This window comes from Chrysemys picta, chromosome 1 (genome assembly GCF_011386835.1).
Source record: "Chrysemys picta bellii isolate R12L10 chromosome 1, ASM1138683v2, whole genome shotgun sequence".
Taxonomy (NCBI): domain Eukaryota; kingdom Metazoa; phylum Chordata; order Testudines; family Emydidae; genus Chrysemys; species Chrysemys picta.
Window position 1 is genome coordinate 176,757,320 of NC_088791.1, and position 25,502 is coordinate 176,782,821.

Consider the following 25,502-nt stretch of genomic DNA (forward strand, 5'->3'; position numbering starts at 1 on the left):
ACCCAGAAAAATAATCTGCTGTGTTTGTGTATTTGTGGCTAACTCAGATGTGTACAGTACTGCAAGTTGTTTCTCCCTGTGCTTCAGTTTCCCTGTCTATAAAATGGGGGGTAAAGATACTGACCTACTCTGTAAAATGCTTTGAGATGAAGAAAAGCACAATATAAAATCTAGTTGTTGTTGTTTAATACCCTAACATCACTTTTGGGGGGAACTTTTGAAGGGGACAAGTTGCATGAGGGATCATTTTCAGTGAAGATATAGGGTATTTCTCGTTTTTCTGTTACTGAGAGTACTGATTGGTTGCTATTGAGCTTGGTGGGTAGTTAAGCTTTTCTAAACAATAGTCAAAGTCAAACAGAGCTTGGGATTGGCTCCATTTTTTCTATTTGTTAAATATCTGTTTAAATAAAATAAATGATCTGACTAGACAAAAATTGAGCTGTTTTTTTCTAGTGTTAGTTCATGATATAGGTAGGCTGCTACATTATGTGCATTTTTATTTTTTTGGTGGAGGGGGCAAGGTTAGTATGGTTGTTTGTTTTAATGCAAAACATCTTGGTTTCACTATATCCTTTTTTACTTTAGTAAGTGGCTAACAATATGTAGCTGGAAATGGAGAGGGAAAAGATTATTGACAAGTTTCTGTACTTATATTGTAATTGAAGATTCTCTATCCTCTTTATTTGGGCATTCTTAGGAAAAGCAAAATGTAGTCAGACAAGAGACAGCAATAAAAATAGTGTCCATAAAGTATAGAGAACTTCAGATATTTTCCCCTCAAAATGCTAAGCCATAGATGAAAATCTGAAACCAGTATTTGATGTAACACATGTGTGTTATTTTGGTTTCAGCTCTGACTTTCATGACCACTGCTGGTACCATAGCATCTAACTTCAAACCAAAACTATGTAAAGGGAAACTTGCATAGGACTTTATTATACAATGTAGTACTGGTTATAGAACAGAAACTATGATTAGTGAGACTAAAACATCAGTTTAAAAAGAAACCTATAAAACATTCCATTCACTTTCTGTCTCTATTCTTTAGCAGTCTAAAGTTTAAACACAAATAAATAAACTGGCATCTTTTTATACATTTTTGAAATAAAATCTATTTCACTACAAGAAATGCTGCAATCTTGATTTTGAAAGATGGTTGTGTGGTCATTTGCATGGACATTACTTATACAGTATGCAGAAAAAACCACAATTGTTTGCCCAGTTATGGCATCTGTAGATATCAATACCTCTCCAACCAGGGGCGGCACCAGGCACCAGCGCACCAAGCGCGTGCCTGGGGCGGCAAGCCACAGGGGGCGACGTGCCGGTTGCCATGAGGGCGGCAGTCAGGCTTCCTGCGGCGGCATGCCTGCAGGAGGTCCCACAGTCCTGCGCCTTCGGTGTACCCGCCACCGAATTGCCGCCGAAACCACGTGACCAGCGGACTGCCCGCAGGTGCACCACCGAAAGCCACCTGACTGCCGTGCTGGGGGTGGCAAAATACATAGAGCTGCCCCTGTCTCCAACACATATTTAAATTGAAGGAATATCTATTCTAGATTCCCATGGACGTTGGATCAGGCCTGTTAAGATGCATCCAAATCCGGGTACACAGATGTGCCTTCTTTTTTTAAAAAACAGGCCTCATTATTAGTATACAATAATGAAATGCTTTATATATATATAAAAACAGAGATATTTTATGTATAATGTGAATTTATAGCACATTATAACTTACACATGTTTAGACATATTAAGATGAACATTGCAGATGTGTTATATTCTATCTAACCATTTCTTTCTCTCCCTAGAATCTGCTTTTCTCATACCAGCCGCCGCAGTCATCCAGCCGCTTTTCAGTCTCCCAGATTGGTGACCTTACAATCACAAGCGTCCAGAGGTCTGACGTTGGGTACTATATCTGCCAGACTTTAAACATTGCAGGAAGTATCACAACAAAAGCATACTTGGAAGTTACTGATGGTAAAGTGAAGAAACTTTTATTTTACAATTACCAATTTTATTTAAAACCACAACTTCAGCAGTGGAAGAGCATGACTTCAATATTGGCAGGTTGATAGTGCTGGTTACCCAGTGGGGCTCGTGGAGGATTGTATTTCGGTGGCTAGCCTGAGCTGCTCCCCATGCTGCTGCGTCCACACGGCTATTTTTAGTGTGATCGCTCAAACAGAGCTAGAGCTTGTCTGTATACCCACTCAGGGAAGCACTCTCCCAGCTGCTATTTGGACATATCCTGAGTTACAGGACAGATAAGGTGAAATCCTGGCCCACCTGAAGTCAGTGGAAGTTTTGCCACTGACTTCAGACGGGCTAAGATTTTACACATAGCGTTTGGGTCAACTAACAAACTGAGTGAATGGCTATATGACAAAATTATCATTAGAAAATCCTGATTAGTCAATAGCTGAAATTAATAGAGACATTGATATTATCTGTGATATAGAGGTTTTTAAGTATTTTTCATCCATGGTGTCATATCAGGATATTGCCACTGCTGTTAACTATACAAATGCCAATTTTATAATTAATTTAAAATTAAATAGCAAGTAAGGTAAGACCGAAATATAAAGCCCATAGATATATACATTATACAGACAATTACCTCCAAACTAAATATAATAGCCTACATTTATGTAGCATCTTTTCTCCATAAGGTCCTCAAAACACTTTACACACCAAACAAACTGAACTTCCAACTACACTGGGGATCATTTCAGCCATCACTGGAGTGAGAGATTTAACTGTGTACTGCAAAACATCAGAACAGGTTAGGACAGGAAGTAAAGTATAAATCATGCAATTGAAAATGCAGGGTGGCATTTAGGTATTCAAATGTAATTACCTGAGTTGGAATTTGGCCAAAACATCACTGTTATCACTCTTTGGTTGTGAAAAGTGTCATGGGATGTTGAATGATCACAAATTATCGAGACTTCAGTTTTATATTTCATGCTAACAAACCAGGTTTCAAGTCACATCAGCTCCCGTTAGGCTGTTGAATGGATATTGTTTTAAGTTGCAGTTATTTTATAGTGCCAGCACATCTCAGGATATTATGAGCTAGGAGGAGAAGCTACTGAAGTACAGTACTATAGGTTTTACTTCTGGGAAAATTGCTAATCTTCTGGTGCACACAACACATGGACAATAGTTTCTTGTTTGCATGAGTACTTAAAAGTACTTTGTGCCCGTTATGTAAATACAGTGTTTAAATGACTCATCACAGATAGTTAATTTATGTTGAGTGTAAGATGCAATACAATTATTAGAAATACTGTGAAAGATTCTTACTATGATTTCAAATCAGTACTGTCAGATACATTTTCACAGAACTGAGTGTAAGGAAATGGTTGCAAAACATTTTTTTAAATTGAAAAATCTGATATTTTTCCAGACATTAACTTTGTACTTATTCCACCCTACCATTAGTCAGCTTCATTCTAGGAAACAGTGTGTCTGCATATTTGCTGAATTATTCCCTTCTCATCCGCCCTCTTAGTTTTCTGTAAATGAATGTTCAAATTCCAAATCCCTATTTATACCGACCCATTGCATGGTAAGGTATATATAAAGAGAACAGTGTGCCTTTTCAAAGAAACTGAGAAATCCTTGTTTGTTTCATTATCACATCTAAAGACTATGGAACTCAGTGTGCCTAGAAGATGCCAACTCACAACCTCTGACATTCCTTCACCTCTGAAAATAGTGTATTGTATATCATGTTAATATTCTGTAGCCGTGCATCATATTAATATACCCAAAATAATGCATGCCTCGTACTTTAATTACTTGTTTAATTATCTTCAGTTTTTTTCAAAGCCTCAAGCAATTGCTGTTGCTTAGCTGATTAGAAAATTGCTTTCAGTTGCAAAAAATCTATTTCCTGTTGTTTCTTCTGGCAGTGATTGCAGACCGGCCTCCCCCAGTCATTCGACAGGGTCCTGTGAATCAGACTGTAGCTGTGGATGGTACATTAGTACTCAGCTGTGTGGCCACAGGCACTCTAATGCCCACAATCCTCTGGAGAAAGGATGGGGTCCTCATCTCTACCCAGGACTCTCGTGTCAAGCAGCTGGAGACAGGAGCTTTACAGATCCGATACGCCAAGGTAGCTTGAAATGACAACGAATCTTTACACTTTCTGTAAAGGAGAATAAGCTTCAGCTTTGTAGTATGTGAAAATAATCTAAAACTCCACACACGTACATGCCACCTTAGTTCAGGATTTCACAGTTGCAAAGTAGTGTATACAGCAAAAAAAAAAAAAAAAAAGCCATTATGTTAATGCCCTTACACCATATACATTCATAATTACAGTGTTAAAAGATGACAACTTTTTCTTCTGGCTTCACAGGTACAATTCAGGGTTTAGTTTCCTGTCCCTATATAGTACCTGTTCTCGTGCCTTTTTTGGTTCAAGTTTACACATGCATATGTGGTACAAAGTATATGGAAGGTAGATCTTGATTATATTATATTATATTATATTATATTATATTATATTATATTATATTATATTATATTATATATAAAGTGGTTAAGCAGCTCTGTGTGGATGACTTCCTTGGGGAATTGAAGCAGGATACCTGGTCAATATTTCTGTTCATTCCAGACAAGTTGTATGATGTATTAAAATATTGTACTGCTCTAGCACATCTGTGGTTACCTGCAGGCTCTTTGTGCCTTGGAACATCAAAGTAATAAAATTATGTCATTTGTAAGACTTCTCACCCAACAGTGTGCTACCTGATGATGTCGTGATTACCCGGTCACAGGAAACACCACTGTGCCAATGCAGAATTTGAACCTCTGACCTTCCATTTCTGAGTATTGTGTGTGTTTTTTGTTTTTCCTTTGGTGCTGATTGTGATTAAGTCACAAGTGGACAAATAATCCCCTGTTCAGATTTGGATTGTAATAGTGTATGGGGATCCTTGTATTTGGTCTGTCACAGAGTAAAATTTACCCTAGTTCAGAGAGCCCAACCTGCATATGGCCCTGTGAACTACGTAAGCCCTGTTTTAAGGTTGAAATTGACTTCCTGAGGCCCTGCATAAATCCCTAAGCACCACTTAAGTGGGAGTTTAAGTAGCGCATAGGCCTTGTGTGGGGCTTTCTGAGTTCATTTCTCCCCATGGACTTCAGTGGGAGTTTGGCAGGGTAAGGAGTGAGTGAGGACTACAGGATTTGGCTGATAGTTTTGTTCGTTACAGAATGAGAAATAATACGTTAAAAAGTGTTTGCATTTTTCTGTGCCTTTTTAAATAGAATGGAATAAGTATGTACAGATTCTCACTTAGCAGTGAGAAGTTTCTGGTAGGGAAATTCTAATGTATTTATCCATATTCATGGTGATATACAGTTTTGTAATTACTTTTCCAGCCCACGAGTGCCTGATTGTTCCAAATACTTATTTTCCTCTCTTCCCACTCAGCTGGGTGACACTGGTCGGTACACCTGCATTGCCTCAACTCCAAGTGGCGAAGCTACCTGGAGTGCTTATATTGAGGTTCAAGGTAAATCAATCAGGTTTTCTCTGCTTGATGAAAATCAGAAATTAACATGCAAATGTTATCTAACTTTGTAATAAATTGATAATGCAGATGTGAACATCATTGAACCCCCCAACCCACTTTCTATCCATACTTAGCAATTTCTCCCTTTTCATTAGAATTTGGAGTTCCAGTGCAACCACCAAGACCGACTGACCCAAACTTGATTCCTAGTGCACCCTCAAAACCTGAAGTGACAGATGTCAGCAGAAATACAGTAACACTGTCATGGCAACCTAATTTGAATTCAGGTGCAACTCCGACGTCTTATATAATAGAGGCCTTCAGGTATTACAATTCTCATGTGATCTGGTTGTACTTACAGTTTATATATGGTTCAATTAGCATACTCTAACCTGCTGTTCTGTGTGTTTTATCCTTAGCCATGCATCTGGTAGCAGTTGGCAAACTGTAGCAGAAAATGTGAAAACTGAAAGTTTTGCAGTTAAAGGGCTGAAACCTAATGCAATTTACCTCTTCCTTGTGAGGGCAGCTAATGCATATGGACTTAGTGATCCTAGCCAGATATCTGACCCAGTGAAAACTCAAGGTAAAGCATTTAGGCTCCACAATGTCTGTGATGATATATTACAGAACAGTGTTAGATGTGGTGATCATACTTATGCTAACTTTAAAATGATGTCTATAAGTCACTGTATATACTAGATGGTAAACTTACATTGCTCAGAAGCTGCATTTTATTTAAAAGCTACTTGAAAAGGTTATCACATTGCCATAAGGGAACCCTAATCATTTTTAGCCAAATATAGTTACACCTAATTGAGTGACCCATCTTAGCAGCACTGTTAGTCTTTGGCTTTGTGAAGTTTTCACACAAACCCCCAAATTCTGTGGAAATTACATAATTGTACTTAGATATTATCAATTTAAAAGCAGAATCAAGCTGTGGTTATGATTCAGAGAGAGAGAGCATGTAGTGTTATGTGCTGTATGTTGTATTGGGAAAGCAGAGAAATTAAAAATTTGGAGGATCCAGGATAGCACTTTATAAGTAAAGCGGAATCCTCAGCAAAATGCTTACTATTAAAGGCAGCGGCATATTATTGCCTGGGCCAACAAGGCATAGGCCTAGGGTGGCAAATTTGCAGGGGTGGCAAATTTGCTTGCTCCCTCCCCGGCCCCGCCCCAACTCCGCCACTTCCCCAAATCTCTGGCCCGCCTCCTCCCCCAGGTGCGCCGCGCTTCCCTCCTTCCACCTCCGTCCCAGGCTTGCTGCGCGAAAGCGCTGGGAGGGAGGGAGGAGAAGCGAGTAGCGGCATGCTCAGAGGCAGAGCGGAGGTGAGCTGGGGCCGGCGGGCGTGGGGAGTAACCCTTGGTTAACCCCCCGCGCCAGCTCACCTCCACTCCACCGCCGCCATCCCCCAAGCACGCCACAACTCCCCTTCTCCCCCGTCTCTCCCAGGCTTGCCGCGGGGGAGCGGAGGTGAGCTGGCGTGGGGGGGCAGCAATTTTTTCAGGACCTAGAGGCAGCAAATTTGTTTATCCTCCACTGATTAAAGGTAAGTCCAGTGCGGGAAGAGAGACTTCAGTAAAGCCACAACCTCTACAGTGAAGCAGATGGAATTAGTGTCCCCACACTACTATAATAACATTGCATAAATATGAGGAAGGAATCAACTGAAATACAATCACTATTCCTCTGGCAGATAGAAGTCATGAGCCCAGTAATATAATTATAATAAATTGTAATAAATTTAGATTAATATAGAAAACAAATGAAGTTGTGCCACAGCACTTAGGCACTGTGCATTCATGTGTTTCCAATCCAATAACTTTATTGAAGTCATGAGAACCAAAGATTGAGAAAATAACACAGATGTGAAAAACTTTTGAAGGTGAACCAATGCAGACAGCGGGAGTTATTAATCTGATGGCCAGTCTACCTCTAAACTCACAACACTAGTTGTCAGATAGGCAAATTACCCATTTGCCATCAGATGTTATAAAACACTCCTGAGAAAATGCACATACATAAATCTAACACAATATGACATTTATGCTTAAAGCAAAATGCTCTCTCTTCATCACATTATCTGAGTGCCTTTCAAGTATTTACTCCCGAGGGAATTCTGTGCCAAAAAATTAAAAATTATGCACACAATAATTTCAATTTCTGCAAAATTCTGCAAATTTTATTTGTCATTAAATAAATTTGGCTCCAGCATGGCAGTGGGGAGCACAGGCCACTGGCTGCATTGTGGTGGGAGATCACCCTGAAGCCCCCAGCTCCCCAGTACAGGGACTCAGCAGTAAGGCTGCATGTGACCCTGACACAGTGCAAAGGCTGGGCCTGCTCCAGAAACACCCTGGGGCCCTGTCCCTCTGTGCCAGGGGCACCAGGTATGGGTAGGCAGGGTCAGTCCATCAGTGTTCAAGTGTGGAGGGGCTTAGTGTGGGGAGATCCAGGTGAGAGGTTTCTGTGTGAGGCAGTCTGGGTGCCGGCAGCTCAGTGAGAGATCTGGATGCACAGGGACTCGTTATGGAGGTCTGGGTGCAGGGGCAATGGGATTCTGCAGGGGATCCAGGGGATGGTGGTTGGGCTCAGCATTGGGGAGGAGGGGGGTGGTATCTGGGTGTGGGGAGATGGGCCATGGCGGGGGAGGGCGGTGTCTGGGTGTGGGGGCTCAGTGCGGGGATCCAGGTGCTGGGGGAGTGGGGCTTGATGGGGTGGGGTTCTGGGTGTGGGTGCTTGTCAGAGGAGTTCAGGTGTAGGGAGGTAGGGCTTGTCAGGGTGAGGGTTCAATGAGCCTGCTTAATGGGGGAGCCCCAGCTGCTGCTAAGGTTGACGCTGCATATCGGGCTCCCGCTTCCCCCCGTGATTTCCCTCTCCCCTTTTCTTATCCATCCCCCTCCCCTCGCTTCCACATTCCCTTCCCCTGCCCTATTCCACCTCCTTCCTTCCCCACTGCCTCTTCCCCCACCCCCTTGCCCCCATCCCTCATTTTACCCACCCCCACTTACCCAGCCCCACCACGGGCACTCACTGTTCCACAGAAAATAGGAAAAAGCAACAGAGGGTCCTGTGGCACCTTTAAGACTAACAGAAGTATTGGGAGCATAAGCTTTCCTGGGTAAGAACCTCACTTCTTCAGATGCAAGAAGAAGTGAGGTTCTTGCATCTGAAGAAGTGAGGTTCTTACCCACGAAAGCTTATGCTCTCAATACGTCTGTTAGTCTTAAGGATGCCACAGGACCCTCTGTTGCTTTTTACAGATTCAGACTAACACGGCTACCCCTCTGATAGAAAACAGGAAGGCTCCCAGAACACAGAAGGGGAGAACAACTGGCACTAGGACTCAGGAGTCTGCATTCAGCTGCAGAGTCAGCAGAGCCCTAGAGGCAGCCTCTGAGCTGGGCAGTGATGTGTTTGCAGAAATGAGGGTAGAGGGTGGGCCATGGTACGTAACCCCCAGGGGTGGCAGCTTTGTATAATTGTTGGTGGTGCCAAGAATGGGTCCAAGCCCTGCTCGCCCCCCCCCCCGCCACACACACACACACACACCTGCCTAAGGCTCTGGGAGGGAGTTTGGGTGCAGGAGGGGGTTTGGGATGCGGGCTCTGGAACGGAGTTTGGGTGCTTGGTGCGGGGTATGGGGTTGGGGTGCAGGAGGGGGTTTGGGTGCAGGAGGGATGTGGGCTCTGGGAGGGAGTTTGGGTGCTGGTGCATGCTGGTGCAGGCTGGACTCTGGGCTGCTACAGGAGGGGATGTGGGAGGGGCTTTGGGGTACTGGGTGTGGGACGGGGTTTGGGTGCTGGATGTGGGCTCTGGGCAGGGGCAGGGGGTTGGGGTGTACAAGGGGGTAGAGGAGGGGGCCCTGAATTTGCTGGAGCCTGGGCACCATGGGCCCATACAAGTTGCCACCCCTGCTAACCCCGTGTGCCTCCCCCATGCCTCGCCTCTGTTTGGGGAGCAATCCCCCCCAAAAAACTGTACACATGGTCGCCACCCCCCCAACCCCCACAGCCAGGCTTCTGTTTGCTTCCCTGCTGTTTTCTGCAGGAAAAAGCAGGAAATGTGCAGGGGGACTGTTTTCTGCAGGCGCGCAGTCCTGCAGAATCTCCCCAGGAGTAAAAATGTGTGCGTCTAGCTTGCCTCGTGCATAATAAAAAGCCCTATCCTTACACCCCAGTGAGCTACAGTAGCCAAGGGGAGGGAGAGTCTCTTTCTTTTGTTGACACACACACACCCCCCGACGGTGATCACGCAGGCACGCACCCCTAGCCCCCTTCCCCGTCTCAGAGGCTGCTCCAGGCACGCTGAAATAAACACACTGCCTGGGCTGCCGGGGATGAGTTGCGTGTCCCTGGCAGATTTTTTTTTTTTTTTTTTGCATTTTTCTGTTTGATGGGCACAGAAAAATGCGGGCCATATAAATTCTGCGCCCCTGCATCGGCGCAGAATCCCCCCAGGAGTAAGTATTTCAGAAGAGAAGTAAGAATGATAAACTCTCAATTTCTTCCTAACCAGCCTACAGGAGAATTAGTTTAGTATGTGCGCGCTTGGGGACATGCATTGTTGCCTGTGAGTATATCTACACTGAAATTAGAGGTGTGACTGCAGCATGCAAAGACATACCTGAGCTAGCTCAAATAATAGCTGTTAAGCTGCAGCAGCATGAGCTAGATGCTGGAGTGCATATCCTGGGTCCCAGTAAGTTTTATACAACCCATGCTACTGACCATGCTGCCACGACTTTGCTTCTATTGTTATTTGAGCAGCTAGATCGAAGTTGCTACATGTGCTGCAGTCACACCTCTGACTGCAGTGTAGACGTACCCTGTGCGAAGAAGTTCCTGAGGGAAAGCAAATCAAAGAAATGAGTTTTACATTTAATTCAGTTTGGTTGGGTTTTGGTCATTCTCTTGTAAGAATTAATTCCACAATTTGGCTCAAGCTCCTGCGAAAGTTCCATCCTCTGCACCCGCAAGCTTCCCCTATTGGTTGACAGTTTCATTGTTCCAGTAGAACATAGCCATCGTGGGAGATCATGGTCACAGAGGGTGAGATGATCTCTCAGGTAGCTAGGGCTAATCCCATGGATGGGTGTAAATAACAAGACTGAGACCTTGAAGGGATTTCTGTGTTCTATGGGAAGTCAATGTAGGGGCAATTCTCTGGAGTTTCGTTGATATGGCAACCTGTGTTGCTATGCAGGCAGGCTGCTGTGTTCTATACCAGTTGAAGTTTTTCAGGATTTGTGGCTTCAATCCTAAATCTGAGTTGTTATATCAAGCCTGAAACTCCCAAATGCATATATCACTGGGGCTTAGTGTGCTTCTTATAAGATGAGCCAATTGAAGATGGAAGTGGATGTTTTTTGCTTTCATGGCTATTTGGATTTCTAGTAGAACTGAGGAGATCCAAATGGCATTAAGCTTGTGTGCCAAATTAACAATCTCAGGGCATATATCCTCAGTAGTGGGAAATGTTATAAAAGAGGTTAGTTCTTGAAAGCATTTCCCTCTTCCTCCCAGTATCACCTCAGTCTCACATGAATTCCCCTCAAGCCAAAATAGGTCAAAATTGACTTCTGGTCATAGAGGCTGATTGTTTTAGAGATCTTGTGCTAAATACAGTTCAAATGTGGCAATCCCCTTCTGCCCCACTCACTTGGCCATTGCTGTTTTAGTATTAGTAAAATCTTGGAGACAATGTGCTTGGATCTGTTCAGATACAGATATTACGGTCTTTGCTCTGGAAAGCAGAAAGTCAAAACGAGAAAGCCATAGAGTAGATAAGCCGTACTGGGTAGTTCAGAGGTATGAATGATAAGGTTTGTTAACCGTTTATTATATTGTTGGAGACTCATTCATTGTGCCATCTTCTGTTTAGGCTGCTACTTATTAAGATAACTCTCCCTTTAAGCTCCAGGCAAAGGATGGTCAGAGATTTACACAAATCCAAGTTGCAGAAGTTACTGTCTTTAAGAGTATCAGAAGGAGGAAAAGATGCATGGATTTGTGGACCATTTGGCAGAATGTTTTACATGTGAATACAGTAGCTGCTTAATGGTGTATTTGTTTTAATCAGTCTTCCTGGCTAAGCAGACAGATTTGTCACCCACTGGTTGCACATAGGCCACACGCTGATTTAGTTTTGAAATAATCCCACACTCTTGTGAATATGTTGGAGAAGCTGTATGACAAATTGCCAGGTGGCATAGCTCTTACAGTCTCAAATGTGGACTGTGTTGCTGGATAAAGAATTTGTTCACATGCCAATAACTTCATACATATGTAGCTAGATAATTTCTTAATTTGATGGTCAATGATTTATTTAAAAATACACTGGGTAATAGGCTGGCCCTCAAAAGTTACACTTTTTCATGTGTCCCCTTCATATTTTATGAAGGCATTTTCCACAGGGAGGTCATCGACATTCTACCGCTTTCACTTCTCAGATGGACTACCCACCTGCAACAAACTCATGGATCTGGGTTTGTTGCAGGCATGGATATGCACATACACCTTTCCTCTGTGCTCCCTCTCTGGCCATTCTTGTGAACAGGCAGGTATTGAAATTGCCAAGAATCCTACTGACTGTTTCAGAAAGAAGAATGCTGGTAGCTTTCAAAACCTTGCCTAAACACTAGAAAAGATTAGACTGAGAGAGTAGCATCATGGAGCGAAGTGAATGTAACATGTTCACAAATATCTGTGATTGTTTAAAAAAAAAAATCAGCACTTTTCATTTCATGTGAATTTCTGAGCCTGAGATTTTATCTCTGTTGCCAACATAGTTTTTGTATATAATGAGGTGAAAAAAGGGGGAATTATTAAATGAATATAAAAATACTGTACTCTGCTATCCATGGTACACATATACTTCAGATATCATGATGATGAGTTCACTATAAATGTGTATATATATGGGGAGAGTCATTTCTTTTCAGCCCAAGATGCTTTTTGAGAGCTATACATGGAAAACATCCTTACCTCATTGTACCAGCTCAAACGATAGAACACATCAAATGGCATTCCTATTTTCATATGTATGAACAATTCTTTCAACTAGAAGAGACCAGTATTGGATTTGCAAATATCAAGGGAGACAGAGGGCAACTGCGCTTTGGCCCCTGCTCACTGAAGTCTCCTGTACTTGGAAGACCTTGCATCTGTGTGGTTCATTTTCCCTTATTTAATTACTATACTACAGTTACTAGGTAATTAAAAGCCAACAATAACACTTGCTAGAGAGGTACTGAATTTATTTTTAGACACACCTGCTCTTCTGCCCCTCCTTGATTGTTTCCTGGTTTCTGTGGTGTTTGGATTCCCCCTCCCTGCAGGAAAGAGATAGTTGCATGATGAGAGGTGATGCTACTGCTGTAATTTACCATAGTTATCCCTGATCTTGTTCTTTCTTTCTACTCCTTGCTTCCTACCCACCCACCCATTTCTCCCCTCTCCCCACATTGCTTCCACTGAAAAAGCAGATTGGTTTTAGCCAGTTTGCTGTGAAAATGTTTCACGTAGTTCTATTTCCTGCACATTTGGGCTCTTCTACTGAGTACTGTGAATAAGCCTATTTAGTCTTCAAAGTACATAACTTGATTGACAAATTCGTTTATAAGAATCGGTTCTTACATTGTTCTAGATGTTCCACCTACAAGCCAGGGTGTGGATCACAAACAGGTCCAGAGAGAGCTCGGGGATGTGGTTCTGCATCTTCACAACCCCACTATCCTTTCTTCTTCCTCAATTGAAGTTCATTGGACAGTAAGTAAATATTATAAAATGTTAGGTGGGTTTTGGGTAGGGAGAAAGGGAACTTTTTATTTAAATCCCAATATTACATCACAGTGTTGATGGTGGAGTTAAACTATATAAAGAAGCTATGAAAATAGTTTGCTGTTGTACATGAAAATCATTCTGTGTGTATTGGCACTATCTACACTCCCCTGACTGCCTGTCTTAATCAGAACCTAGACTACCTTCTCACTCTACAGAGAGTGCTATGCCGTATGAAGCCATGCTCAGCTTCCTTTGTCAGGCGGCGAAGGGACTGATCCAAAGTCTACTCAAGTTCATGAGAGCCATTCCATTGCATTCTGTGAGAGGTGTACCAGGCCCGAAGTCATGTTTGAGATAACACAATAGCTCCTCAGTCTATCAACCAGAGTTGGGGGAAGTACTGCATAAGATAGCCCCTATGATGTGATAGTTGCCATGTCCACCCACCCCAGATCAGATAATGGGAAATACATTTCCTCCCATAGCACAGCAATTACTAGGTTAAAAGTGAACACACGTGCTGTGGGAAAGAAAAACACAATGAGAAACAATCAGGGATTGTTTTATTGACCATCACATTGGTTGGTAGCAGTTAGGTCAGAAGTATGGCGGTCATAGTGGAAGAGGGGGAAAAGCAGGGCAAGAAAAGAAAAAGGTACAATAGGAGTCCCCAAAGGAGAGGGGTAGAAAGAGATACAGAGGAGGGACAAGGAGAGAGAATGAGAAGATTGGGAGCTTAGAAGAATTGAAGGAATACAGGGAAATAAATTGTGGCATGAAGGGGATGGATGAGGAGAAAGGGAAAAGAAAGAAAGAGAGTACAGTATGAGGAAGGAATAAGTCTATCCAAGGAAAGACATAAGACAATGTAAATGAACTAACAGCTGTTTTAAAAGTCTTATGTTCTTATGTTAAGCAATATCAACTAGGTGGTCAGGAAAAGAGAGGGGCAACTCCACCAGTGGAGACAATCCCAAGGGAATTGAGCTTTAAACTGTCATCTGGGCTCCCTTCTGATCAAGTCAAAATATTGGCAGGCATGATAAAAAAAATGATCACAAGATGCTGCAGCTAGCATGGCGTAACTTTGTAAGGAAAGCATTTTACTTTGTCAAGAGCTATAGAGGAACTGACTGCTGTGATGCACAGTAATTACAGTGAAACCTGCACTAAGGACCACCTGCAGCAGGCAATCTCCTGTTTTAACTGACCACTTAAAAACATCACCAAGCTTCCAAGCATAATTTTGTTTGACCTTTAGTTACAGAACAACCTTTTCCAGGCAGCCAATTTTTGTTGGTCTCTTGGGTGGTCTCTGACTGCAATTTCAAAGATTAAGCATTACCTCAATTTTAGCTAGTAGATATTCATCACTCAGTTGTTTAAAATAAAATATGATGTTTGGGTGTTACATTGCAAACAAACAGTTTTATAATGTCACCAGATAAAATAGTTTAAATGGGACAAATCTGAATGTTTTTAAGTAGACATTTTTATTTTTGAATCTGCCTAAACATCAGAAATCATTTATCAAAATCAGTGACTAAAACATACTGAAAGCTACACAAGACTCCAATTCTATTAGGTAACCTCCTGTCTCAAGTATCCCCAAATATATTGACCCGGATTCTTATTTACACTAAGGCCTCTGTACACTGCCAAGTGACATAAAGTGGCCTTACTGCAAATGACAATCCAGCTTACTGAGTGTAGTTTTGATCCACCTTTATTAGTAGCTTTCTTCCATTAAAAAGCTAATTTTTATTGGCCCTGTTACTGACTGCTTAACACAGCACCAGTCCTACAGCACAGTAGCCCCCTGCTGAGTCACTGAGAATGGAGGAAGTGCTTGGATTTATCTGGCCTTTGACTGAGTCAAGCATAATCATCAGAATGTAGATAGTGCCAGTTGGCTGCCCTTTAAAATCCATTTTGTCCAGAAGGAAGCAGGCAGGAAACAAGGGTCATTTTATGCAATCTGGGAGGCTTCCAGCCCTCAGGAAGGTTGACCTGTTTCTTTGTTTAATTTCTATATTCATCATGTGAACTATTAAAATATACACCCCAATCCTGCAAACATATCCACCTAGGCAAACCCCTGCCCTGCTTGGAGCCCCATGGCATCAGGATTATTCATTTTAAAAAATATAGAACATGATTCACCATTTTGTTATCCCTTCATTGATGGCAGTGCAGTTTTATTAGCTTAAAACTTTATTAATGCAGTGGTGAATAAGACCCATAATTTGCTTTATCTGGTTCAGTAGCATTGCTTACTTTGGATAAAATAAATGGATAGTTCTTAGTATTTGCATAATACCACAGGCAATATTACGGTTTGTATTTATTAAACAGTCCATTAGGCATTCACTAACGTGTGTTTCTACTGCTCTGCTAGGTGGACCAGCAATCCCAGTATATTCAGGGATATAAAATTCTGTATAGGCCTGCCACTGCATCCCACGGCGAGTCTGAATGGTTAATTTTTGAAGTGAGAACACCAACCAAAAATAGTGTCGTCATTCCAGAGCTGAAGAAAGGTGTAAACTATGAAATCAAGGCCCGCCCTTTTTTTAACGAGTTTCAAGGAGCAGATAGCGAAGTGAAATTTGCAAAAACCCTAGAAGAAGGCAAGTAGCAGCAAGTCTGTCTTCACCTTTTCTTTTTGAAGGAGTATTCTGGCCGGTTTCTCTCTGATACTTTCATTATTTGATTTTGTTTGAAGTGCATACTGTATGAGAACACAGCAGTGCACAGCTGAGGAGACTGTCAGCATGTTGGACTGATCATTATGTGACTTGTTTGGTGGCACAGAAGTAAATATTTAAAACTTTGCGTGTGAGAGAGGCATGTGCAGAAATCCCCTCCAGCACTTAGAAGGGAAATGTGCTCTTTTATCTCCAGTGCAGCATGTTCTCCTCCCTGCTGAGTTCATGGTCTGGTCACAAGTGACTTGTATCAAATTCAAACACATACTTACCACTATCTAAAGTAAATAGCAGATACCGCAGAAATCATCAAAGTTTTGTAGCTGAAGGAACGGAAGCTACATTTTTAGAGCGCCTGTATATCTGGATCCATCACTGGTACAAAATGAAAAGATGATGAGTGAGAGCAACAAATACAGTGGGCTAAATTATGCATCCTCTTCTGTGTATGTGCTGTAAAGAGGAGAGGGTTCACAAAGCCATTTCCCTCACCATAGCATTTTTACTTGCAGGTCAAACATAATCAAAATGGTGATGGGTAATGCCTCAGAGTAGACATTTCAGTGCATTGGTGGGGCCCAGACCGCACCATACATTTTGGCTGCACTAGTTGAACAGATGACCCTCAGTGCCTTCCCTCTAGGCCTCTAGAGCAGCCTCAAAAGAACAGCACCTGAGCCCAGAATATCTTAGGATGACTCTAATGGACCCAAAAAATAGGAATCTTCGTATTGAAACTACCTAACAAATAACTGGCGTTTAAGAAGTACATTGTATTTTATTTTATTTTATTCTACAAAAAAGGAAAAACTGAAGCTCAGGGAAAAGAAAAGCCAACATTTTTGAAAACATCCACTTTTTGGTGCCTATATTTTGAGTGTCCAACTTGGCACACCAACAGCTTGATTTTTCTAAAGTGATGGGCACCCAAAGCTCTATGTGAGGTTAGTTTGAGTGCTCAGAAGTCCTGAAAGGAAGGACCTAGATGTCTCAGGTTAGGCACCAAAAATTAGTAGAATCTTTTTAACTTTTTGATCTCAGTATTGGGTCAAGGTGACAAAGTGAGTCTGTGGCAGAGCCAGCAATGGAACCCAGGATCCCAACACCTGTTCACATCACTAGACCATATTTTCTCTCTCATGTCCATTTACCTTGACAGATAGAAACATCCTTAATGGCGAAACAAGAAATTATGATTACATTTGTGTAGTGCAGAATGGGCCATTTATATATCAAGCACTAGCTACAGCTTGTTAAAAAGCATTTGGCAACATTGTATTGGAAATACAACAAATTAACCATCTGGTTCTTCCCACAAACAGCTCCTAGTGCTCCACCTCAAAGTGTTTCAGTGACTAAAAATGATGGGAATGGGACTGCAATTGTGGTTACCTGGCAGCCACCCCCTGAGGATACCCAGAATGGAATGGTCCAAGAATATAAGGTAACATGCAGAGTTCTTATTCACTGCAAAGTATTGGCATGCTATTGATGGATAAGTTGTTCGTGGATACTTGGCTCCATCTACTGGTAAAAATCAAAGCATGTGGAATCAAAAAATATTTCTCTGTTTATATTTTGTATAGTACCATATATTTAGGAATTCTATCTAATCTGTGGCATCTTTACATGTACAAAAGGAATTAAAACTGCCTACTAATTTGAATGGGAAGATGGTAGTGCAGGAAATTAAAGAAAAGATCAAAATTCATAATTAAAATAAGCAACTTCTTGTCTATGCTATAAGATGAGAATTGCGTACACGAACACAAAGAGAAATGTACCAGTTTAAGAACCATTTTGTGACCAAAACAGGGTATTTGAGGAAATAAATTGGTCTAATAATTTGAAAGGCTTAGACATAATTTATTATGTAATGTTCTGAGTAAATTGTACTATTCTATCATCTGAGATGGTTAAAAACATGGAAAAGCTTTCCATCTAAAGCGTGCTAGTGTAAGACTAAATATATTTATAGCAGTTTTTCTTTGTTTTTTCACAAATCTATCTTTGCATTCTAGCTTTCATTATACTATATATTTTTAATATATTAAAGTTCAGTATTCAGTTTTTATTATTTAAGGCCTCTGTAGCAACATACTGTTTTTATCTTAGAGTAATTTAAATTGTGAATAAATTACATATAAAAGAAATGAAGCTAAAATTGCCTAAGCAAGGCTGAGATGTTGTAAGTGTCTAGTCATGGATTTCAAGGTTGTTTTATAGCCACTACTGACAGGATGGTTTGCTGTAGTCTGTAGCAAATTGGCATTGTTGAGAGAGATTTTTAAATCAGAATGTCTTAGCCTTTAAAAAAAAAAAAAAAAAAAAAAAAGATAAAATACCACAGTGTAGGCATTTATTCCTAAGCATCAAAACTCATTCCACTCATTTCTTTCTTTTTCCTGTAGAAAAGAAAAGAGTGGAGATCACTTAGCTTCATGGTCAATTTAAAATAATAAAATGCCTTTCAGAACCTGATTGACTGGTACAAAATCATTTTGTGGCTTAGTTTCAGATGTAATTGAAAAAATATTCACAAAGGAAGTTTTATTTAAAGGCAGTTAGACCTTGAACTAAAGAGATGGAATTACTCATCCACCAGAAACTGCATTAAAAGAATGTTAGGGTTGTGAGGACAAAACAATAAAAGAGAGGAAATTCACATTTGAGCATGGAATATGCTATACAGTGTCTGCTAGCATCTGGGGACAATAGCTTGCAGTGAGCTATGAGTAGGCATCTCTTAGTGCCTATGCAGCTGTGGGACTGCCACTGTTTTTTAATGTGGGTCGGTGGATAATTTTCCCTATGGATAGAAAACAGGCATCATGAAAACATGCATAATTATATTTTCTGTTTAAAAAACAAAAGCAACTATTCAATGTTAGGAACAAATAACCTGGAAAAAAACCCTGAAATTCAAATCCCCTCCCCCTTTTTTTAATACAAAAAGGAATTAATGATTATTCTATCATTATTTTCTCAATAAGTGGATTCTCTTTATTTTTCAAAACAATTCAAACCGAGGCTGGCTGACACCTTGCACATTAAGTTTTAGAATAGAGCAAATTTGAATGTATTAATAGGTTATAATGGCAAGGATGACACAGCCACAGCTACAGAAGTATGAATGGCACTTTACAAAAAACAACAACATTCAAATGAGGCTAGAGTCCATTCTGTCACATCTCTGGCATAAAGTTACAGGGCTGCTTATAACACTTTTCATTTCCTTCTTCCATGATGCATCTGTTCAGGAGTGGCTTCTCGTTTGTTTCCTTAACAAACATCTTTTATCTGTTCAAACTTCCCTATGTAGAGCATAATAATATACTGTAGTCACTTCTATGTAAAGATTGTGAGAAATTAAGCAGAAAACAAATTTATACCATAACTATCCATTGCCTAGCATAGTTTTCATTCATTAGTGTCCCTTCCTTCTTGCTAGTTAAATACAGGTTTTTTGTGGGTTTGGGGGAGGTGTTAAGCTATATAGACCTATATTCTGTGTGCGTGTGTGTTGTGGCACAAGGGGTTGCAACTGCTCTTGTGAAGGCTGCATAACTGTTCCCTTTCCAAATCCCTATATTGACTTATTCATAGCTTTTTAAAACATGCACTGTTTTCATTTTTATAAGATCATTCTATAACTTTTCTGCAGGTTTTATGGATCATTGTCTAGAATTTAATGACACTAATAAAAATTATATCATTTATTTAGTATTCATTTGTAAAAATGAGTGCTTATCCTATGCTCTGGACATTCCTTGACACATCTCACAATTATGTTTATTAAAATGGATTACTCCATTGACCCCTTATCTTCCCACAGTAATCATATATAATAATCTAGCAACTGAAAATATCTTCCAGTTCTTTTTAATTCCCCACAAGAGTCCTCTGAACCCCTTACTTCTAGGGTGAATAAATGTGTCTTGTAGCATGCTCACAGGGCCAGTGTATTAGGAATATTTGTGAGTTCAAAACTGAGAGGTGGCCCCCTCACAGAAAGTGCTGTGCTAGTTGATTCGATCTCCCTTATGGTTGGGGTTCCAGGCCAGGCTGATCTCAAATGCATAAGAATGGCAGAGGGAGAGTGAAGCAGTCTTTCAGATAACAAGGTTTTAGACCATTTATAGGTCAAGACCACAACCTTAAATCGTACCCTGTATTTAATAGGTAGCCAGTGTGGATCCAAAAGTACTGGTGTCATATATTCCTAGGAGGACCTACCTCATAACAAACAAGCTGTTGAATTCTGCACCATTTTTTATTTCGAGGTAGATTGAAAGTGTAGCTAGGGTTACCATACGTCCGGATTTTCCCGGACATGTCCGGCTTTTTGGACTCCAAATCCCCGTCCGGGGGGAAATCCCAAAAAGCCGGACATGTCCGGGAAAATCGGACATCTGGCCGGGGGCTCGGGGGCCTGGCCGGCGGTGCCGGGCCGGGGGCTCGGCCGGCGGTGCTCGGGGGGGCCCGGGGCCGGGCGGCTCGGCCGGCGGCTCGGGTGCCGGGCCGGGGGCTCGGCCGGCGGTGCTCGGGGGGGGGCCCGGGGCCGGGCGGCTCGGCCGGCGGCTCGGATCCGGGTGCCGGGCCGGGGGCTCGGCCGGCGGTGCTCGGGGGGGGCCCGGGGCCGGGCGGCTCGGCCGGCGGTGCTCGGGGGGGGGCCGGGGCCGGGCGGCTCGGCCGGCGGTGCTCGGGGGGGGGCCGGGGCCGGGCGGCTCGGCCGGCAGTGCTCGGGCGGGGGGCCGGGGCCGGGCGGCTCGGCCGGCGGTGCTCGGGGGGGGCCCGGGGCCGGGCGGCTCGGCCAGCGGCTCGGGTGCCGGGTGCCGGGCCGGGGGCTCGGCCGGCGGTGCTGGGGGGGCCCGGTGCCGGACCGGGCCGGGGGGCTCGGCCGGCGGCTCGGGTGCCGGGCCGGGTGCCGGCGGTGCTCGGGGGGGCCCAGTGCCGGGCCGGGCTGGGGGGCTCGGCCGGCGGCTCGTGTGCCGGGTGCCGGGCCGGGTGCCGGCGGTGCTCGGGGGGGCCGGGTGCCGGGCCGGGAGCTCGGCCGGCGGTGACGGGCCGGGCCGGGCCGGGGGCTCAGGGGACGGGCTGGGGACCTGCGGTGCCGGGGGTGGGCCGCGCCTCCTCCCCCCCCCCTCCCACACACACCCCCCCTCACACACACACACCCCCTTACCTGCTTCAGGCTTCCCGCGACTCAAATGTTCGCGGGAAGCAGGGGAGGGGGCGGAGACTTTGGGGAGGGGGCGGGGTGGGGGCGGGGCTGGGGGCGGGGCTGGGGCCCCTTTAAAGTGTCCTCCTTTTGGAGGCACTAAATATGGTAACCCTAGTGTAGCTGCATGTAGAGCTCATTGCAATAGCTTGATCTGGAGGTGACAAAGACAGTTGCAAGTTCAGATTACAAAAGTAATTATTGCAACCTCCTGGCAATACAGATTGAGAAATAGGTGATCTAACAGTAGGCATTACCCGCTACCTGCTTTTAAAATACCAATTGGGAGTCCATCCAGCCTCCTCGGTTGTGCATCTACTCACAAATGGTGGGAAAGCCCCTTGAATCAGAGGGGGCAACATTATCTCCCATCTCATCCAGTTGTTTCCCCCCTAACCAGCCAATATCACCTGAGTCTTCTCCAAGTGAGCCACAGTTTATCCAATTAGGTAAGCCTTCTGGTAAATCTGCCTATAAATTCAGTGCTGAGTTTCAGCCCCTTAGCTTTTACCCGTGCCACGTTCTCATCCAACAATAGTGACCTAACTCTTAGTTAAAAATTGCATGTCACTGCACCAGCACCAGCCACTGCACCCAATCCCTGTTTGGTTTACTATAACTTTTATTGCTTCCTGCATGAATACCTGTCCTCAGGGAAAAGTATGAATTCATGTGAATACAAATTCCCCCAAACATGTCTGTGAACAAAACCTAGCCTGACCGATTATTCATGAAAAAGAGAGTTGGAAATGCCATCAAATTTAATTCCCTTGTTTTAGTCATACTGAATGATTGAGGGTTCTTTCTTTCTCTCTCTCTCTCTCTCTCTCTCATTACTTGTGGAGTGCAACCAATGCTCATTAGTGCATTATTAATGCTTATGTCCTGGATTGATATGTTAGAGGGTTAGAAGGGATCTATCAAATTATCTTACATTGCAAACTCTTTGGGGCAGGAACCATCTTTTTGCTCTGTGTTTGTACAGAACCTAGCATCATGGGGCTCTAGCCTGTGACTGGGGTTGCTAGGTGCTACTGCAATACAAATAATAAATAACAGTAATAATCTAGTTCAGCTCCCTTGATGAAGCAGAAAGGACCATATCATATCATGTAACTATTCGTTTAGCTTTAACTTTTAACACCCACATGTGCTATGTACTTTATTTACCTACAGGTTTGGTGTCTGGGCAATGAAAGCAGATACCACATAAACAAGACAGTAGATGGTTCCACCTTTTCTGTAGTCATCCCCTCCTTAATTCCTGGTATTCGATACAGTGTGGAAGTAGCAGCAAGTACTGGGGCAGGACCTGGAGTGAAAAGTGAGCCACAGTTTATCCAATTAGGTAAGCCTTCTGGTAAATCTGCCTATAAATTCAGTGCTGTGTTTATTTTGCCTTTTATGGATCCAGAAATATTTACAAGTCAGGCAGAATGCAGAGTGTTTCTTGTATTTTAAAATAATGAGATTAGTATTTGTGCTTTTGGACATGTATTGGAACTGGATTCTAAAGACAGTGTTGTAACAGCATCTCTCAAAGGTTTGCTGTATAATGGCTTCTGCCTTTTATTTTAAACAAAAAAATCACAATTTGTTATTGGTTTTGACTGTTGATTTTTGCAAAGTGGTTGATACTTAAGATTGGCATAGGAAAAACACAGCAGTTTAAGATGGGCCTGAGGCACCACGTTTGCTACATTCATATTCTAGCCTGCCAGTATCAGGGCAGGGGATGCAACAGTGACCTCATCTGCACCAAGCATTCCTCTGACCCAGTTGAAGACTGAGGGCCATAGGATATGGATATGTCTGGAAGTGATGTGGGATTACTGCTGGTTTACAGAACAATATTTAAAATGCCTTGCAATATAGTGATGCTGCTCTTTGTTAGCATGATGAAATCAAAACATGCTGTCATTAGGGTCAGTACTCTGACCCATCAGACCAAAATAGAACTTCACCATATTTCTTTTGGCCTTCTACCCTTCTCTGTCCCCATCATTAAAAGATCTGTCCAGTTATGTGATTTTACGTTAAAAATAGGTAGTTACTGAGGATGATAAAAGGACCCTATTCTGAGTGAACAGTTGCTGCAATGCCAAAAAATTACATATGGACATTGAAATTAAGGGAACTTTCAAAGAATTGCTTATAATTTGGGCTTGTGATGCCCATTGATTGTAATAGAAATTGCATAGCAGAACTTTTAAAAATGATTCATTAATGTAGTACCTATAAGTGCTCATTGGCATGTTGTTTTCTGTGCCCATTTTCCATTCTCAAGAATCAGGGTTTCTGTTTCACTGCTGATATTTTGAAAACCTTGAAACTTTAAGCGTTATAGACACCAGCTTAATGAAGAGGCCTTGATGTCTGAAACTGCAGGCTGACATTTTTCCTTAATCCATCTGCTAGTAAATTAATCCTAAATAAACACCAGTTTTACAAGAACATGATTTATTTAGCTTCCCTTCTTTGCCTTTCCAGTTAGCTTATTTGGAAAAGGAACATAGTCGACAATTTGCCTTACCAGGACTGAGCAGGGCCACTAGCCTGCTTCAGCAATGGCATGTATGGACACTTCACTAGACGGCGAAGGGCAGTTAGATGCCTATGTCCTATTGAAAGTCAATAGGAGTCTTTGACAATCCTCTCCTAAGGCTATTGATTAGTGCTGCACAAAATAAATGGAACTCAGGCTCCTAAGTGCCTAAATCATGAAAATGGGACTTAAGCTTCTAAATCACTTAGGTATTTTTGAAAATTTTGCCCAAAGTCTCTTTCCTCCAGGTCATATTTTCTGATTCATCTGAGACCTACAGTAAACAAAGGTTATCGTTTGCTGTTTAGCGGCCTCAGTATTTGGTGACCTTAGTCCAATCCCTAGTGGACAGATGGTAACATTACAGTTAACATCCTTAATGACATTCTCAGCGGAAGCCAGGGATTTGATAGAAAGAAATAATTACACTGTATGAGAGTTCTAAAAACCCTACCATCTCACCCCCTAGGGCTAAAATGTACATTGGAGGCTCAGCCTTATGCACATAGGGAGTGGTAGTACATCATCCCAGTGGGAGGTCTCAGAAACATGGTGCCTGATGTAAGCACATTGCCTTTAGGGACACTGAAGAAGTATTGACCAGAGAATCCCTTGCTGTGACCTTTAACAATGCACACCAGGCGCCCATCTCTTGACAAACTTTGCTGACTGGTGATGAAGGAAGTGGCACAAAGCCTCTTTCTCATTTGCCTCCTTTTGAGGAGGTTAGCACTCTTATGAAAACAGGCCTCAAGCAAACTTTGTGCTCCCTAAGGATTTTTCCAGTACCTGAGGAGATGTACCTTCTTCAGCTCCCTCTCCCCTTTTTGTACCCATAAAGGATCAGATATAATCTGTGGTGAGATCCTCAGCCCCACTACTGCCACTTTACACCAGGTCAAAGGACCAGAACAAGCCTTGTAACTAGCTGTTGGAAGGATTCCCTTGGCACAGATGCAGTGTAAGATAGCTGTATGGCTACCTTCTGAGGACTCCTTTGCATGCCCTGGGAGCAGAAAGCATGTGTGGGGACCACGCTGTGGAGATTCTGAGCAGTATGGTGGCTCATAGGGCATCCTGGAGTGGCTGCCATAACTCAAACAGGCCCCTAGGGCTACCTAAGTTACCCCAAGGAGACTCTTCAGCCAGAGTAGCCTAGGAATGTGAGAGTGGTAAAGTGGCTTAAAACTTCCTTACCAATACCCTGAGTTCTGTACTTGTGCCTCTTAGAGGCTCACCACAGAAGCTCATCCTTGGTTCTTGGATGTGCTCCCAGAAAAGGAGTGAAGCAGTGAGGGATAGATGGCACCATTGTTTTCCAGAAGCTGTTCTGTGGATACAAAACTTAATTTGCTGATGCCATCAGTCTAGCACCTTTCAAAACCAATGCATTCGTTTAGATGGAGAGAGCTTTTATTTTTGGATTTTGGGGAGGGGAGCTGCATGTGGTGATGGGTAAGGATGCTGTTCATAAAATGTTTGGGGGGAATTGCTAGTTCCAGTATCTATATGCTAGATGAACTGCATTCCTGCAATCACCAATTTGAGAAATCTATATTTCCTTCTTAGAGTCAGGAAGCTTAAATCTTTTGCTTTGATGTTGATTTCTGAATTAGTATGCTGCTACCTTTATTAAACTGATTACAAATTCCCTGTGTGCGTATTATATATACTGTATGATTTCTATATTCATTTAC

At 42.7% G+C, this 25,502-nt stretch overlaps 1 protein-coding gene across 5 annotated transcripts in view; it reads left to right on the top strand.

The window, feature by feature from the left end:
- Window positions 1-25,502, top strand: part of ROBO1 (roundabout guidance receptor 1) — a 1,068,890-nt gene that overhangs the window by 979,295 nt on the left and 64,093 nt on the right. For all 5 annotated transcript variants that reach the window (XM_065575497.1, XM_065575504.1, XM_065575513.1 and 2 more), the window contains 9 exons: window positions 1,815-1,986; window positions 3,927-4,132; window positions 5,459-5,540; window positions 5,696-5,864; window positions 5,960-6,126; window positions 13,195-13,316; window positions 15,730-15,961; window positions 17,362-17,483; window positions 22,437-22,608. In XM_065575497.1, the coding sequence (XP_065431569.1) occupies window positions 1,815-1,986; window positions 3,927-4,132; window positions 5,459-5,540; window positions 5,696-5,864; window positions 5,960-6,126; window positions 13,195-13,316; window positions 15,730-15,961; window positions 17,362-17,483; window positions 22,437-22,608 (1,444 nt within the window). The remainder of the gene's footprint in view (window positions 1-1,814; window positions 1,987-3,926; window positions 4,133-5,458; window positions 5,541-5,695; window positions 5,865-5,959; window positions 6,127-13,194; window positions 13,317-15,729; window positions 15,962-17,361; window positions 17,484-22,436; window positions 22,609-25,502) is intronic.